The sequence below is a fragment of the Salmo trutta genome, unplaced genomic scaffold, assembly GCF_901001165.1.
Source record: "Salmo trutta unplaced genomic scaffold, fSalTru1.1, whole genome shotgun sequence".
In the NCBI taxonomy this organism is placed as follows: domain Eukaryota; kingdom Metazoa; phylum Chordata; class Actinopteri; order Salmoniformes; family Salmonidae; genus Salmo; species Salmo trutta.
In genome coordinates this window covers 61,507-79,739 of record NW_021822705.1, presented here as the reverse complement: position 1 = coordinate 79,739, position 18,233 = coordinate 61,507, and the positions used below count along the sequence as shown (strand labels likewise).

General features: G+C 42.3%; 1 protein-coding gene and 1 pseudogene across 2 annotated transcripts in view; one reads left to right on the top strand and one right to left on the bottom strand.

Annotated features, from left to right (window-relative positions):
* LOC115183922 (F-actin-uncapping protein LRRC16A) overlaps positions 1-18,233 on the bottom strand; it is a gene marked incomplete at its 5' end in the record, with an annotated part of 152,199 nt that overhangs the window by 79,675 nt on the left and 54,291 nt on the right. For both annotated transcript variants that reach the window (XM_029744898.1, XM_029744899.1), the window contains 1 exon segment: positions 1,124-1,228. In XM_029744898.1, coding sequence (XP_029600758.1) covers positions 1,124-1,228 — 105 coding nt within the window.
* On the top strand, positions 9,984-11,555 carry LOC115183920 (nuclear factor 7, brain-like; annotated as a pseudogene).

Sequence of the window (18,233 nt, the reverse complement as noted above, 5' to 3'; positions counted from 1 at the left end):
CCCGTCGAGCTGGCTAGGGTGTGGAAGCCCGTCGAGCCGGCTAGGGTGTGGAAGCCCGTCGAGCCGGCTAGGGTGTGGAAGCCCGTCGAGCCGGCTAGGGTGTGGAAGCCCGTCGAGCTGGCTAGGGTGTGGAAGCCCGTCGATCTGGCTAGGGTGGTTTGCTTCAGTATTCTTTCACATGGGATGATGCTGGAGAGACGAAGCAGGTACAGGAAGTAACATTTAATAAATAACCGACATGGAACGAGACAGGAACAGCGTCAGCAAACAGGTAACACAAACAAAAGACAATCAAAGCAGAAGCAGGGAACAGAGCTGGGGAACTGATAAATATAGGGGAGGTAATAACAGGTGATGAGTGAGTCCAGATGAGTCCAATATCGCTGATGTGCGTGATGAGGGAAGGCAGGTGTGCGTAATGGATGATAGGAGTGTGTGATGCAGGGCAGCCTGGGGGGGGGAGAGCAGGAGCAGACCTGACAGTGTTCATGTATTCAGAGGGTGAAAGCTTAAAGTGCTTTTGAACAGGGAGTGGTCGTAGGTGCCAGACACGTCAAGAACTGCAACGTTGCTGGGTTTTTCACGCTCAACAGTTTCCCGTGTGGATCAAGAATGGTCCACCACCCAAAGGACATCCAGCCAACTTGACACGTCTGTGGGAAGCATTAAGAGTCAAAATGGGCCAGCATCCCTGTGGAACGCTTTCGACACCTTGTAGAGTCCATGCCTGACGAATTGAGGCTGTTCTGAGGGCAAAAGGGGGTGAAACTCAATATTAGGAAGGTGTTCCTAATGTTTTGTACACTCGGTGTAGCTCTAATTCCTATTATGAAGAAAAAAAAAAGGAAATTATTATATTGGAGGGGAGCGTAAGAGAGAGAAGAGAGACAGAGAGAGGTGAGAAAGAGAGAGAAAGAGGGAGATGGGAGAGAGGGAAAGTGAGGAGGGACAGAAGAGATTGAGACAGAGAGGGGAGAGAGAAGAGCTGAGAGAGATTGAGACTGAAAGGGGAGAGAGAGAGAGAAGAGAGATTGAGACAGAGGGAGGAGAGAAAAAGAGACAGAGGAGAGAGAGACAGAGACAGAGGAGAGAAAGACAGAGGGAGCATGGTTAGGTTGCTCACTTCAAGGCCTCTGGAGGGAGTCTGGTCCCTGAAAGGTTGATGCAGCTGAGGGCCACCGCGCTGCTGAAGAAGTGCTTGAAGGATGGAGGCACATCTTTGCCTTTCCTGGAGACAAACAGAAACACAGAGAGGATAGTAACCCCACGCAACAGATGATACCTGAGAGGCCATAGTATAGTAGCCTTGTGAACCACAGTTGAACGCTGCTCTCCCGTTTCGTTTCACTTGCAGTGAAACAGAATGTAACCTCGCCAAATCAGGATGTGTTGAACGAAGCCAAGTGTAGTATACAGTGAATATTGTCACAGCTAGGAGATGTTAGGCGCGAAAGCCAGTAGCCCTGATATGGCTGCAGTCTTCATTATTATGGTGTATAGAAAGCCAGTAGCCCTGATATGGCTACAGTCTTCATTATTATGGTGTATAGAAAGCCAGTAGCCCTGATATGGCTGCAGTCTTCATTATTATGGTGTATAGAAAGCCAGTAGCCCTGATATGGCTGCAGTCTTCATTATTATGGTGTATAGAAAGCCAGTAGCCCTGATATGGCTGCAGTCTTCATTATTATGGTGCATAGAAAGCCAGTAGCCCTGATATGGCTACAGTCTTCATTATTATGGTGTATAGAAAGCCAGTAGCCCTGATATGGCTGCAGTCTTCATTATTATGGTGCATAGAAAGCCAGTAGCCCTGATATGGCTACAGTCTTCATTATTATGGTGCATAGAAAGCCAGTAGCCCTGATATGGCTGCAGTCTTCATTATTATGGTGCATAGAAAGCCAGTAGCCCTGATATGGCTGCAGTCTTCATTATTATGGTGTATAGAAAGCCAGTAGCCCCGATATGGCTACAGCCTTCATTATTATGGTGCATAGAAAGCCAGTAGCCCTGATATGGCTGCAGTCTTCATTATTATGGTGTATAGAAAGCCAGTAGCATCCTTTTTATAAACACAGCAGCTTGTCCTCCGCTCCCACACCCTCCCTTATAGGCTAGCGCTGTCCCCAGAGAGACTGTGATAGGCTAGCTCTGTCCCCAGAGAGACTGTGATAGGCTAGCTCTGTCCCCAGAGAGACTGTGATAGGCTAGCTCGGTCCCCAGAGAGACTGTGATAGGCTAGCTCGGTCCCCAGAGAGACTGTGATAGGCTAGCTCTGTCCCCAGAGAGATTGTGATAGGCTAGCTCTGTCCCCAGAGAGACTGTGATAGGCTAGCTCTGTGACGGGGTAATGATGGAGGAGAGACACTGTGACGGGGTAATGATGGAGGAGAGACTGTGATGGGGTAATGATGGAAGAGACACTGTGATGGGGTAATGATGGAGGAGAGACACTGTGACGGGGTAATGATGGAGGAGAGACACTGTGACGGGGTAATGATGGAGGAGAGACACTGACGGGTAATGATGGAGGAGAGACACTGTGATGGGGTAATGATGGAGGAGAGACACTGTGATGGGGTAATGATGGAGGAGAGACACTGTGATGGGGTAATGATGGAGGAGAGACACTGTGATGGGGGTAATGATGGAGGAGAGACACTGTGACGGGGTAATGATGTGAGGAGAGACACTGTGACAGGGTAATGATGGAGGAGAGACACTGACGGGGTAATGATGGAGGAGAGACACTGTGACGGGGTAATGATGTGAGGAGACACTGTGACGGGGTAATGATGGAGGAGAGACACTGTGATGGGGTAATGATGGGAGGAGAGACACTGTGACAAGGTAATGATGTGAGGAGAGACACTGTGACGGGGTAATGATGGAGGAGAGACACTGTGATGGGGGTAATGATGGAGGAGAGACACTGTGATGGGGTAATGATGGAGGAGAGACACTGACGGGGTAATGATGGAGGAGAGACACTGTGACAGGGTAATGATGGAGGAGAGACACTGTGACGGGGTAATGATGTGAGGAGACACTGTGACGGGGTAATGATGTGAGGGGACACTGTGACGGGGTAATGATGGAGGAGAGACACTGTGATGGGGGTAATGATGGAGGAGAGACACTGTGACAAGGGTAATGATGTGAGGAGAGACACTGTGACGGGGTAATGATGTGAGGAGAGACACTGTGACGGGGTAATGATGGAGGAGAGACACTGTGATGGGGGTAATGATGGAGGAGAGACACTGTGATGGGGGTAATGATGGAGGAGAGACACTGACGGGGTAATGATGGAGGAGAGACACTGACGGGGTAATGATGGAGGAGAGACACTGTGACGGGGTAATGATGGAGGAGAGACACTGTGACGGGGTAATGATGTGAGGAGAGACACTGTGACGGGGTAATGATGGAGGAGAGACACTGTGACGGGGTAATGATGGAGGAGAGACACTGTGACGGGGTAATGATGGAGGAGAGACTGTGACAGGGTAATGATGGAGGAGAGACACTGTGACGGGGTAATGATGGAGGAGAGACACTGTGATGGGGGTAATGATGGAGGAGAGACACTGTGATGGGGTAATGATGGAGGAGAGACACTGTGATGGGGTAATGATGTGAGGAGAGACACTGTGACGGGGTAATGATGGAGGAGACACTGTGACGGGGTAATGATGGAGGAGAGACACTGTGACGGGGTAATGATGGAGGAGAGACACTGTGACGGGGTAATGATGTGAGGAGACACTGTGACGGGGTAATGATGGGGTAATGATGGAGGAGAGACACTGTGACGGGGTAATGATGTGAGGAGACACTGTGACGGGGTAATGATGGAGGAGAGACACTGTACGGGGGTAATGATGGAGGAGAGACACTGTGACGGGGTAATGATGGAGGAGAGACACTGTGACGGGGTAATGATGGAGGAGAGACACTGTGACGGGGTAATGATGGAGGAGACACTGTGATGGGGTAATGATGGAGGAGAGACACTGTGACGGGGTAATGATGGAGGAGAGACACTGTGACGGGGTAATGATGTGAGGAGAGACACTGTGACGGGGTAATGATGGAGGAGAGACACTGTGACGGGGTAATGATGGAGGAGAGACACTGTGATGGGGTAATGATGGAGGGAGACACTGTGACGGGGTAATGATGGAGGAGAGACACTGTGACGGGGTAATGATGTGAGGAGAGACACTGTGACGGGGTAATGATGGAGGAGAGACACTGTGACGGTGTAATGATGGAGGAGAGACACTGTGACGGGGTAATGATGTGAGGAGAGACTGTGACAGGGTAATGATGGAGGAGACACTGTGACGGGGTAATGATGGAGGAGAGACTGTGACAGGGTAGTACAGATTTAAACAAACAAACGTCTCTATCCTTGAACCATTACCCACTACTACTGTAGGTAATCTGACTGATATGCAAAGAGGGTACTCTGTCTACAAATCAATCTCCAGGTGTTTGACAGATAAGAGTTAGAACACTGAGAAAAGAACACTGAGAATAGAACACTGAGAATAGAACACTGAGAATAGAACACTGAGAATAGAACACTGAGAATAGAACACTGAGAAAAGAACACTGAGAATAGAACACTGAGAATAGAACACTGAGAATAGAACACTGAGAATAGAACACTGAGAATAGAACACTGAGAAAAGAACACTGAGAATAGAACAGTGAATAATGGTTCTAACATGCACTGCACATCATTAGTGATGTCCGATATGTTCTGCTCAGTTCAGTAAGGACTGGACTTTTTATTTCACCTTTATTTAACCAGGTAGGCTAGTTGAGAACAAGTTCTCATTTACAACTGCGACCTGGCCAAGATAAAGCAAAGCAGTGTGACACAAACAACAACACAGAGTTCCACATGGAATAAAAAAAACATACAGTCAATAATACAGTAGAAAAAGTATTTTACAGTGTGTGCAAATGAGGTAGGATAAGGGAGGTAAGGCAATAAATAGGCCATAGTGGCAAAATAATTACAATATAGCAATTAAACACAGGAGTGATGGATGTGCAGAAGATGAGTGTGCAAGTAGAGATACTGGGGTGCAAAGGAGCAAAATAAATAAAATAAATAACAGCATGGGGATGAGGTAGTTGGATGGGCTATTTACAGATGAGCTATGTACAGGTGCAGTGATCTGTGAGCTGCTCTGACAGCTGGTGCTTAAAGCTAGTGAGGGAGATATGAGTCTCCAGCTTCAGTGATTTTTGCAGTTCGTTCGTGCTACGGGTGGGTGCTGCTATGGTGACCAGTGAGCTGAGATAAGGCGGGGCTTTAACTAGCAAAGACTTATAGATGACCTGGAGCCAGTGAGTTTGGCGACGAATATGTAGCGAGGACCAGCCAACGAGAGCATACAGGTCGCAGTGGTGGGTAGTATATGGGGCTTTGGTGACAAAACGGATGGCACTGTTATAGACTGCATCCAGCTTGTTGAGTAGAGTGTTGGAGGCTATTTTGTAAATTAAATTACATCGCCGAAGTCGAGGATCGGTAGGATGGTCAGTTTTACGAGGGTATGTTAGGCAGCATGAGTGAAAGACGCTTTGTTGAGAAATAGGAAGCCGATTCTAGATTTAATTTTGGATTGGAGATGCTTAATGTGAGTCTGGAAGGAGAGATTACAGTCTAACCAGACACCCAGGTATTTGTAGTTGTCCACATATTCTAAGTCAGAACCGTCCAGAGTAGTGATGCTGGACGGGCGAGCAGGTGCAGGCAGCGATCGGTTGAAGAGCATTCATTTAGTTTTACTTGTATTTAAGAGCAGTTGGAGGCCACGGAAGGAGAGTTGTATGGCATTGAAACTCGTCTGGAGGTTAGTTAACACAGTGTCCATAGACGGGCCAGAAGTATACAGAATGGTGGTCTGTTCAGTTCAGTGAGGACCGGATGTAGTTTCACAGTAATCATATGGTCTGTTCAGTTCAGTGAGGACAGGATGTAGTTTCACAGTAATCATATGGTCTGTTCAGTTCAGTGAGGACAGGATGTAGTTTCACAGTAATCATATGGTCTGTTCAGTTCAGTGAGGACAGGATGTAGTTTCACAGTAATCATATGGTCTGTTCAGTTCAGTGAGGACAGGATGTAGTTTCACAGTAATCATATGGTCTGTTCAGTTCAGTGAGGACAGGATGTAGTTTCACAGTAATCATATGGTCTGTTCAGTTCAGTGAGGACAGGATGTAGTTTCACAGTAATCATATGGTCTGTTCAGTTCAGTGAGGACAGGATGTAGTTTCACAGTAATCATATGGTCTGTTCAGTTCAGTGAGGACAGGATGTAGTTTCACAGTAATCATATGGTCTGTTCAGTTCAGTGAGGACAGGATGTAGTTTCACAGTAATCATATGGTCTGTTCAGTTCAGTGAGGACAGGATGTAGTTTCACAGTAATCATATGGTCTGTTCAGTTCAGTGAGGACAGGATGTAGTTTCACAGTAATCATATGGTCTGTTCAGTTCAGTGAGGACAGGATGTAGTTTCACAGTAATCATATGGTCTGTTCAGTTCAGTGAGGACAGGATGTAGTTTCACAGTAATCATATGGTCTGTTCAGTTCAGTGAGGACAGGATGTAGTTTCACAGTAATCATATGGTCTGTTCAGTTCAGTGAGGACAGGAAGTAGTTTCACAGTAATCATATGGTCTGTTCAGTTCAGTGAGGACAGGATGTAGTTTCACAGTAATCATATGGTCTGTTCAGTTCAGTGAGGACAGGATGTAGTTTCACAGTAATCATATGGTCTGTTCAGTTCAGTGAGGACAGGAAGTAGTTTCACAGTAATCCTTTTCTGGTTACCATGTCTCTATTTCCCCCAATCTAGAGAGAAGCCTTCCAACCCATTGAACCTGACACTGATATCAATACACTAACATCAATAAGGGCAGTCCAGGCTGGCATTACATTCAGCAGTGCAGAGTCTGAGTTTTACTGTGCTGCCTGGCCTCAGTGACCTCCTAAAGAGTGATGCATCAGGGGTCAAATGTCAGGGGTCAAATGCCAGCTGACGGATGGCCAGCATCATGTAGCCCAAGGAATTGACTCTTCCCGTCCTGTATTTGGAGATTGAATATTGCTTACAGGACAATTCTGACCAAAGTTGACTGTTTCCTCAACTTTGGACGTATATATTCAGGTTCATTTAAGGAACTGACTGGCTAAGCAACCATGCAACATGTTCAATCTCTTCCCCTGTCTGTGAGAGCAGAGCCCTGTGAAGTGAATAGAAATCTCAGCTGAGTTCCAAGGCATGAAAAGAGGTCTTTCCCAGGATCAGCTTGTGAATATGAGAGAGAGAGAGAGAGAGAGAGAGAGAGAGAGGTGAAAACTGCAGCGGAGGGAGAAACAGGATTGGCAGATTGTTAGTGTGTGTGTGTGTGTGTGTGTGTGGTGTGTGTGTGTGTGTGTGAGTGAGTGAGTGAGTGAGTGAGTGAGTGAGTGAGTGAGTGAGTGAGTGAGTGAGTGAGTGAGGTGAGAGAGAGAGAGAGAGAGAGAGAGGTGAAAACTGCAGCGGAGGGAGAAAGAGGATTGGCAGATTGTTAGTGTGTGTGTGTGTGTGAGTGAGTGAGTGAGTGAGTGAGTGAGTGAGTGAGTGAGTGAGTGAGTGAGTGAGTGAGAGAGTGAGAGAGTGAGAGAGTGAGAGAGTGAGAGAGAGAGAGAGAGAGAGAGAGGTGAAAACTGCAGCGGAGGCAGAAACAGGATTGGCAGACTGCTGGTGTGTGTGAGAGAGAGTGTGTACACACCTTGTTTATTTGTACATACCCTAAGGCTGGGAGAGTGACAGAGGAGGGAGGAAGAATTTATTTACATCTTTTATTTTAACCCTTATTTTACCAGGTAATTTGACTGAGAAAACGTTCTCATTTACAGCAACAACCTGGGGAATAGTTACAGGGGAGAGGAGGGGGATGAATGAGCCAATTGTAAGATGGGGATGATTAGGTGACCATGATGGTTTGAAGACCAGATTGGGAATTTAACCAGGACACCAGGGTTAACACCCCTAGTCTTATGATAAGTGACATGGGATCTTCAGTGACCACAGAGAGTCAGGACACCCATTTAACGTCCCATCCAAAAGTCAGCACCCTACACAGGGCAATGTCCCCAATCACTACCCTGGGGTGTTGGGATATATATTTATTTTTTTAGACCAGAGGAAAGAGTGCCTCCTACTGAGCCTCCAATACCACTTCCAGCAGCATCTGGTCTCCGGACTGACCAGGAACAACCCTGCTTAGCTTCAGAAGCAAGCCAGCAGTGGGATGCAGGGTGGTATGCTGCTGGCATGGGAGAGAGGAATGGGATAGAGGAATGGGATAGAGGAATGGGATAGAGGAATGGGAGAGAGGAATGGGAGAGAGGAATGGGAGAGAGGAATGGGAGAGAGGAATGGGAGAGAGGAATGGGAGAGAGGAATGGGATAGAGGAATGGGAGAGAGGAATGGGAGAGAGGAATGGGAGAGAGGAATGGGAGAGAGGAATGGGATAGAGGAATGGGATAGAGGAATAGGAGAGAGGAATGGGATAGAGGAATGGGATAGAGGAATGGGATAGAGGAATGGGAGAGAGGAATGGGAGAGGAATGGGAGAGAGGAATGGGAGAGAGGAATGGGAGAGAGGAATGGGAGAGAGGAATGGGAGAGAGGAATGGGATAGAGGAATGGGAGAGAGGAATGGGAGAGAGGAATGGGAGAGGAATGGGATAGAGGAATGGGAGAGAGGAATGGGAGAGAGGAATGGGAGAGAGGAATGGGATAGAGGAATGGGATAGAGGAATGGGAGAGAGGAATGGGAGAGGAATGGGAGAGGAATGGGATAGAGGAATGGGATAGAGGAATGGGATAGAGGAATGGGAGAGAGGAATGGGAGAGAGGAATGGGATAGAGGAATGGGAGAGAGGAATGGGATAGAGGAATGGGAGAGGAATGGGATAGAGGAATGGGATATAGGAATGGGAGAGGAATGGGAGAGAGGAATGGGATAGAGGAATGGGAGAGGAATGGGATAGAGGAATGGGAGAGGAATGGGATAGAGGAATGGGAGAGAGGAATGGGAGAGAGGAATGGGATAGAGGAATGGGATAGAGGAATGGGAGAGGAATGGGAGAGAGGAATGGGATATAGGAATGGGAGAGGAATGGGAGAGAGGAATGGGATAGAGGAATGGGAGAGGAATGGGATAGAGGAATGGGATAGAGGAATGGGAGAGAGGAATGGGATAGAGGAATGGGATAGAGGAATGGGATATAGGAATGGGAGAGAGGAATGGGAGAGAGGGACGAGAGAGATGGATAGCCGTTTTGCCATGGCATTAAAAGCTGTTACTCCATAATGCCTGCTTTCAGATCATTCTCTCCTGCTACACAAATCAGGAAGTTGAACCAATCCTTATTGGATGATGTAAGGTTCCTTGATAACAGTCGTCGCTGTTAGGGACACCTCTGATTGGCTGATCAGGGTTGTAGGCATCAATGTAAAACACAACTTACCTGTCTAAGCACTCCTGGTTACCTGTAAACCCTGCCTTTGACTCACATGATGAGGGTAAAGTGCAGGTCAGAGGGTAAAGCGGAGTACAGTTCAGTACTGTAACATTGAGCTATCTGGTGTTCATCTCTATTGGAGCCACAACAGTTGAATTTACATGGTGAGAGAGAGAGAGATCAGAAGGACGTATCATCATCAGAACTGTCATCTCCAGGTGTAGCTTCACTGTTGGGTGGAAATTTCTCTTGAAAGTGGAAATTGTGGAGAGTAAGTAAATGCCACTTCAGAAGCTGTTACAGAACAAGGAGCGGCACTGTGTGAGAAAATGGCATCCAAACGTTCTCTCCCAGAGGAGGATTTCTCCTGTCCCGTCTGCTTTTGTAAAGCCTGTCTGGAATTATGCTGGAAACAGAAGGAACCACGGGAATGGCCAGTATGTAGGAGAAGATTTCCTATGATTGAACCTCCCTGTAACCTGGCTCTAAACAACCTGTGTGAAGCCTTCTTACAGGAGAGGAGTCAGAGAGCTTCAGTTTGGTCTGAGGTACAGGAGAGAGGGGTCAGAGAGAGCTTCAGCTGGGTCTGAGGTAGAAGAGGAGAGTCAGAGAGCTTCAGCTGGGTCTGAGGTAGAAGAGGAGAGTCAGAGAGCTTCAGTTTGGTCTGAGGTAGAAGAGGAGAGTCAGAGAGCTTCAGTTTGGTCTGAGGTAGAAGAGGAGAGTCAGAGAGCTTCAGCTGGGTCTGAGGTACAGGAGAGAGGGGTCAGAGAGCTTCAGCTGGGTCTGAGGTAGAAGAGGAGAGTCAGAGAGCTTCAGTTTGGTCTGAGGTAGAAGAGGAGAGTCAGAGAGCTTCAGCTGGGTCTGAGGTGCTCTGCAGTCTGCACAGTGAGAAACTCAAACTCACCAGCCCGTCTGTGTGGTGTGTCAGTCCTCACAGAAACATAGATCTCATGTCTGTGTCCCTGTAGACGAGGCTGTCCAGGATTATAAGGAGGAACTCCAGACTGCCCTGAAGCCCTTAAAGGAGAAGCTGAAGGTCTTTAAGAAAGTTGAACCTTTAATAAAACAGCAAAGCACATGAAGAGCCAGGTCCAGCACACAGAGAAACAGATTAGGAAAGAGTTTGAGAAGATTCACCAGTTTCTACGAGATGAAGAGGCAGCCAGGAAAGCTGCACCGAGGGAGGAAGAGGAGCAGAAGAGTCAGATGATGAAGAAGAAGATTGACGAGATGAACAGAAAGATATCATCACTTTCAGACACAATCAGAACCATAGAGAAGGAGCTGAAAGCTGAAGACATCTCATTCCTGCAGAACTTCAAGACCACAAAGGAAAGATCCCAGTACACACTGCTGAATCCACAGCTGGTCTCAGGAGCTCTGATAGACGAGGCCAAACACCTGGGAAACCTGCAGTTCAGAGTCTGGGAGAAGATGCAGGGGATCCTCAAATACACTCCTGTGATTCTGGACCCCAACACTGCACCTCCAGAGCTCTCTCTGACTGATTATATGACCAGTGTGAGATACACAGGTAGAAAACAGCAGCTCCCTGACAACCCAGAGAGATTAACGAAGTAAATAGATGTTCTGGCATCTGAGGGGTTCAGCTCAGGGAAACACAGCTGGGAAGTGGAGGGTGGGGGACCACACTCACTGGCTTCTGGGCGTGGCTAAAGAGTCCCTTGACAGGAAGGGGTGTGCATCACCACAGGATGGAATCTGGTGTATAGAGCAGCAGAATGGTACCATTAAAGAAGGAGGAGGTGACATCACCAGTCTGAAGAGGACACCCCAGAGGATCAGAGTGCAGCTGGACTACGACAGGGAGGGGAAGGTGTCCTTCTACGACCCCAAAGACACACTAATCTCCACTTATAAAGACACATTTACTGAGAGACTGTTCCCATACCTTTGTATGGCAGAGGCTGCAGATGACAAAAACCCTGATATACACATCTGCCAATCAAAGGTGTCTCTGGCAGTGATGTCATCCCAGTAAGGTGTGCGTATGTGTACGCGTACGAGTGTGCCTGCATGTGTCAGTTTCAGTGGACATTATCAGGAGATATTCTTTTGGTTTAAGATAATACATCATTTCTAGAAACTACGGGACAGAAATATATTATACTTACAATGTGCCATTTTTTGGGGGGGGGGGGTAAGATTTTATTATATTTTTTAAACAATACAAAAAACACCAATCTTTTCAGTTGGATTGGCTCTCTGCAAGGTTTTTTTATTGCTTACCTATCATATGAATATATTTCTCTGACTCAAATAGGACTCCCTCAAGATTGTTCTGATGTCCAAAAGATTTCAAATGAACATTTTTTATGCAGTCATGGAAATAAATGTATTTCCTTTTACCAAGTAATGTATGGTCTACATGCCTTTAGTTATCCATGTGGTCCAATTTATCAGTGAAAATTGTGGACCAATTCTGAAAAACTATCCAAGGATTTTTCCATAAGGTTGTGTTTTTAGGGAGGGATATTGGTTCTTGTTGAATACATTTCATTTTCTTCCATATTGTTATAGTGTTCTATATTGTTAGTGTTCTTTATTGTTATAGTGTTCTATACTGTTATAGTGTTCTATATTGTTATAGTGTTCTATATTGTTATAGTGTTCCATCTTGTTATAGTGTTCCATATTGTTATAGTGTTCTATACTGTTATAGTGTTCTATACTGTTATAGTGTTCTATACTGTTATAGTGTTCCATCTTGTTATAGTGTTCCATATTGTTATAGTGTTCTATACTGTTATAGTGTTCTATACTGTTATAGTGTTCTATATTGTTATAGTGTTCCATATTGTTATAGTGTTCTATACTGTTATAGTGTTCTATATTGTTATAGTGTTCTATATTGTTATAGTGTTCTATATTGTTATAGTGTTCCATATTGTTATAGTGTTCTATACTGTTATAGTGTTCTATATTGTTAGTGTTCCATATTGTTATAGTGTTCTATACTGTTATAGTGTTCTATATTGTTATAGTGTTCTATATTGTTATAGTGTTCTATATTGTGTTAGTGTTCTATATTGTTATAGTGTTCTATATTGTTATAGTGTTCCATCTTGTTATAGTGTTCCATCTTGTTATAGTGTTCTATACTGTTATAGTGTTCTATATTGTTATAGTGTTCTATACTGTTATAGTGTTCTATACTGTTATAGTGTTCTATATTGGTATAGTGTTCTATACTGTTATAGTGTTCTATACTGTTATAGTGTTCTATACTGTTATAGTGTTCTATATTGTTATAGTGTTCTATACTGTTATAGTGTTCTATACTGTTATAGTGTTCTATACTGTTATAGTGTTCTATATTGTTATAGTGTTCTATATTGTTATAGTGTTCTATATTGTTATAGTGTTCTATACTGTTATAGTGTTCTATACTGTTATAGTGTTCTATACTGTTATAGTGTTCTATACTGTTATAGTGTTCCATATTGTTATAGTGTTCTATACTGTTATAGTGTTCTATACTGTTATAGTGTTCTATATTGTTATAGTGTTCTATATTGTTATAGTGTCAATACTGTTATAGTGTTCCATATTGTTATAGTGTTCTATATGTTATAGTGTTCTATAATGTTATAGTGTTCTATATGTTTATAGTGTTCATATTGTTATAGTGTTCTATACTGTTTATAGTGTTCTATACTGTTATAGTGTTCATATTTGTTATAGGTTCTATACTGTTATAGTGTTCTATACGGTTTCGTGGTTATAATTGTTATAGTTCATATGATATGTGTTATAGTTATGTTTCTATACTGTTATAGTGTTCTATATTGTTATAGTGTTCTATCTGTTATAGTGTTTAGTCCTATACTGTATAGTGTTCCATACTGTTATAGTGTTCTATACTGTTATAGTGTTCTATACTGTTATAGTGTTCTATACTGTTATAGTGTTCTATATTGTTATAGTGTTCTATACTGTTATAGTGTTCTATACTGTTATAGTGTTCTATACTGTTATAGTGTTCTATACTGTTATAGTGTTCCATATTGTTAGTGTTCTTTATTGTTATAGTGTTCTATACTGTTATAGTGTTCTATATTGTTATAGTGCTCTATATTGTTATAGTGCTCTATATTGTTATAGTGTTCCATCTTGTTATAGTGTTCCATATTGTTATAGTGTTCTATACTGTTATAGTGTTCTATATTGTTATAGTGTTCCATATTGTTATAGTGTTCTATACTGTTATAGTGTTCTATATTGTTATAGTGTTCTATATTGTTATAGTGTTCCATATTGTTATAGTGTTCTATACTGTTATAGTGTTCTATACTGTTATAGTGTTCTATATTGTTAGTGTTCCATACTGTTATAGTGTTCTATACTGTTATAGTGTTCTATATTGTTATAGTGTTCTATATTGTTATAGTGTTCTATATTGTGTTAGTGTTCTATATTGTTATAGTGGTCTATATTGTTATAGTGTTCCATCTTGTTATAGTGTTCCATCTTGTTATAGTGTTCTATACTGTTATAGTGTTCTATACTGTTATAGTGTTCTATACTGTTATAGTGTTCTATACTGTTATAGTGTTCCATCTTGTTATAGTGTTCTATACTGTTATAGTGTTCTATACTGTTATAGTGTTCTATATTGTTATAGTGTTCTATACTGTTATAGTGTTCCATATTGTTATAGTGTTCTATACTGTTATAGTGTTCTATACTGTTATAGTGTTCCATCTTGTTATAGTGTTCTATACTGTTATAGTGTTCTATATTGTTATAGTGTTCCATATTGTTATAGTGTTCTATACTGTTATAGTGTTCTATATTGTTATAGTGTTCCATCTTGTTATAGTGTTCTATACTGTTATAGTGTTCTATACTGTTATAGTGTTCTATATTGTTATAGTGTTCTATACTGTTATAGTGTTCTATACTGTTATAGTGTTCTATACTGTTATAGTGTTCTATATTGTTATAGTGTTCTATACTGTTATAGTGTTCTATACTGTTATAGTGTTCTATACTGTTATAGTGTTCTATATTGTTATAGTGTTCCATATTGTTAGTGTTCTATACTGTTATAGTGTTCCATATTGTTATAGTGTTCTATACTGTTATAGTGTTCCATATTGTTATAGTGTTCCATATTGTTATAGTGTTCTATATTGTTATAGTGTTCCATATTGTTATAGTGTTCTATACTGTTATAGTGTTCCATATTGTTATAGTGTTCTATACTGTTATAGTGTTCTATACTGTTATAGTGTTCCATACTGTTATAGTGTTCTATACTGTTATAGTGTTACATATTGTTATAGTGTTCTATATTGTTATAGTGTTCTATATTGTTATAGTGTTCTATATTGTTATAGTGTTCCATATTGTTATAGTGTTCTATATTGTTATAGTGTTCTATATTGTTATAGTGTTCCATATTGTTATAGTGTTCCATATTGTTATAGTGTTCCATATTGTTATAGTGTTCCATATTGTTATAGTGTTCCATATTGTTATAGTGTTCCATATTGTTATAGTGTTCCATATTGTTATAGTGTTCTATATTGTTATAGTGTTCTTAACTATGAAGTTGTTAATGCTCTTAGTTTTATCCTTTGAAAATAGACACAAAAAGGTTCTGGGGATGAGCATGTGCATCTTCAATATGTACCCATTGTTCCTCTTTAGTACATTTAACTTAATGTCCCAAGTGAAAGCCTTGGGTGGCGAGTTGATACAATTCCAAGTCTGGAAGGTTTAAACCACCCTCAAACTTAGGAAGGTTTAAAATGTTCCTTTTAAGTCTATGAATTTTATTTGTATACTTTTTAAAAGAATGTCTTCGGTGGGGTAATTGGCATTACCCAGAATTTTTTTTGCCATTCTGAAGAGGTTTATTCTACCTGTTAGATTCATGGGAAGATTGTTCCATTTAATTAGGTCTGCTTTCATATTGTTGAGTAAAGGGATAAAGTTATCTTTATAAATGTGTTGTTTGTTGTCACTTATTAAGCATCCTAAGTGTTTGATATTTTTTGTAGTCTACTTAAAAGATTGCTGTTTTTTTCCACGTACATTTTATATCCTGAGATTTTAGACTATTCTGAAAATATTTTTAGCAGGGGAGGGCATTGCAGGGGGCATTGCGTTTTCAATATTGATCAGGAATATCAGGAGATTGTCTGCAAATAAGTTTAGTTTATACTAATGTTTACCAATACTGATAATACCTGTTATGTTCTTTCTGCAAGCTGTTCAATTGCCAGTGCAAACAGGAGGGGGGAGAGAGGACATCCTTGTCTTGTGCCCCATTCTAAAGCAATTTCATCTGATAATGTATTGTGTATATTTTTGCTTTAGGACATTTATTTAACATTTTTATAAAATGCATTATTTCATCTGGAAAGTTGAAAGCTTCCAAAGTTTTGAAGAGAAAAGACAATTCAAGGCCTTTTCGGCATCAACATTGAATAAATCTTTTATCTTTTAGCGTATTGTATTATACTGAAACATGTTCTTGTATTTGTTTGTAAGTGTCTATTTCAAAAAAATAAAAAACGGTTTGATTGATATGTATCAAGTCTGGTAAAACGTTTCCCATTCTATTGCTTTATCATTTTTAAGAATCCATTTTTATATTAATCTAATTATCCAGGGTCAATCGTGGTTGTTATTCTTACAAGAGAATGCTGCATTGGGAACATTTAAAGTTAGAAGTAAAATTATTTGTTTCTAATGCAATTCACTTTAAAATGTGAAATACTGTATATTTATGTGATAAACCATCCCACCACCTCCTCCATGCTTCACGGTGGGAACCACACATGCGGAGATCATCCGTTCACCTACTCTGCGTCTCACAAAGACATGGCGGTTGGAACCAAAAATCAAATTTGGAATCATCATACCAAAGGAAAGATTTCCACCGTTCTAATCTCCATTGCTCGTGTTTCTCGGCACAAGCAAGTCTCTTCTTCATATTGGTGTCCTTTTGTAGTGGTTTCTTTGCAGCAGTTCCACCATGAAGGCCTGATTCACGCAGTCTCCTCTGAACAGTTGATGTTGAGATGTGTCTGTTACTTGAACTCTGAAGTATTTATTTGGGCTGCAATCTAATCTAATAATGATGGACTGTTGTTTCTCTTTGCTTATTTGAGCTGTTCTTGCCATAGCCCTATTTGGTAAAATAATAAGTCTATACTATCTTCTGTATACCACCCCTACCTTGTCACAACACAACTGATTGGCTCAAACGCATTAAGAAGGAAATACATTTTAACAATTTAAATATATTCCAGGTGACTACCTCATGAAGAAGATAGAGAGAGTACCAAGAGTGTGCAAAGCTGTCATCAAGGCAAAGGATGGATACTTTGAAGAATCTAAAATATATTTTGATTTGTTTACACTTTTTTGGTTAATACATGATTCCATATGTGTTATTTCATAGTTTTGATGTCTTCACTATTATTCTACAATGTAGAAAATAGTTTAAAAAATAAAGAAAAACCCTTGAATGAGTAGGTGTGTCCAAACGTTTGACTGGTACTGTATGTCTAGATTGAACTTTAGATCGACCTCTCAGTAGTGTTATCCATGTGCTCTATGATGATCTGATGATGTGAATGGTTGGGTGTGGTATGGGTGCGGTATGGGTGTGGTATGGGTGCGGTATGGTTGTGGTATGGGTGCGGTATGGGTGTGGTATGGGTGCGGTATGGTTGCGGTATGGGTGCGGTATGGTTGCGGTATGGTTGCGGTATGGTTGTGGTATGGTTGTGGTATGGGTGCGGTATGGGTGCGGTATGGTTGTGGTATGGGTGCGGTATGGGTGCGGTATGGTTGTGGTATGGGTGCGGTATGGGTGCGGTATGGTTGTGGTATGGGTGCAGTATGGTTGTGGTATGGGTGCAGTATGGTTGTGGTATGGTTGTGGTATGGGTGCAGTATGGTTGCGGTATGGGTGTGGTATGGGTGCGGTATGGTTGTGGTATGGGTGCAGTATGGTTGTGGTATGGGTGCGGTATGGGTGCGGTATGGGTGCGGTATGGTTGTGGTATTGGTGCAGTATGGTTGTGGTATGGGTGCAGTATGGTTGTGGTATGGTTGTGGTATGGGTGCAGTATGGGTGTGGTATGGGTGCGGTATGGTTGTGGTATGGGTGCAGTATGGTTGTGGTATGGTTGTGGTATGGGTGCGGTATGGTTGCGGTATGGGTGTGGTATGGTTGTGGTATGGGTGCAGTATGGTTGCGGTATGGGTGTGGTATGGGTGCGGTATGGTTGTGGTATGGGTGCAGTATGGTTGTGGTATGGTTGTGGTATGGGTGCAGTATGGTTGTGGTATGGTTGTGGTATCGTTGCGGTATGGTTGTGGTATGGTTGTGGTATGCTGTCATGTTATTGTTGTTGTTGCTGCAGTAATTGCCTCTCTGGGAATTGAATTAATAATAAAACAGAAAATGAAATGATATAAAACTGTCAGACAGCTTCTCTAATTAACAGCTATCAATCCTCCTGGGTCAGACACATTGATAAATGACAACCACCCACAGACTAGATAAATATTGATATTTAAATACATTACAATCTGAATACAGCTGCAAAGCCGCAACATGGGGTCTTTGGTGGCAGCAAGAACTAACACTGTGACCAACTGGGCAATGTGGGGAGATGAAATGAACGAGCTAAAT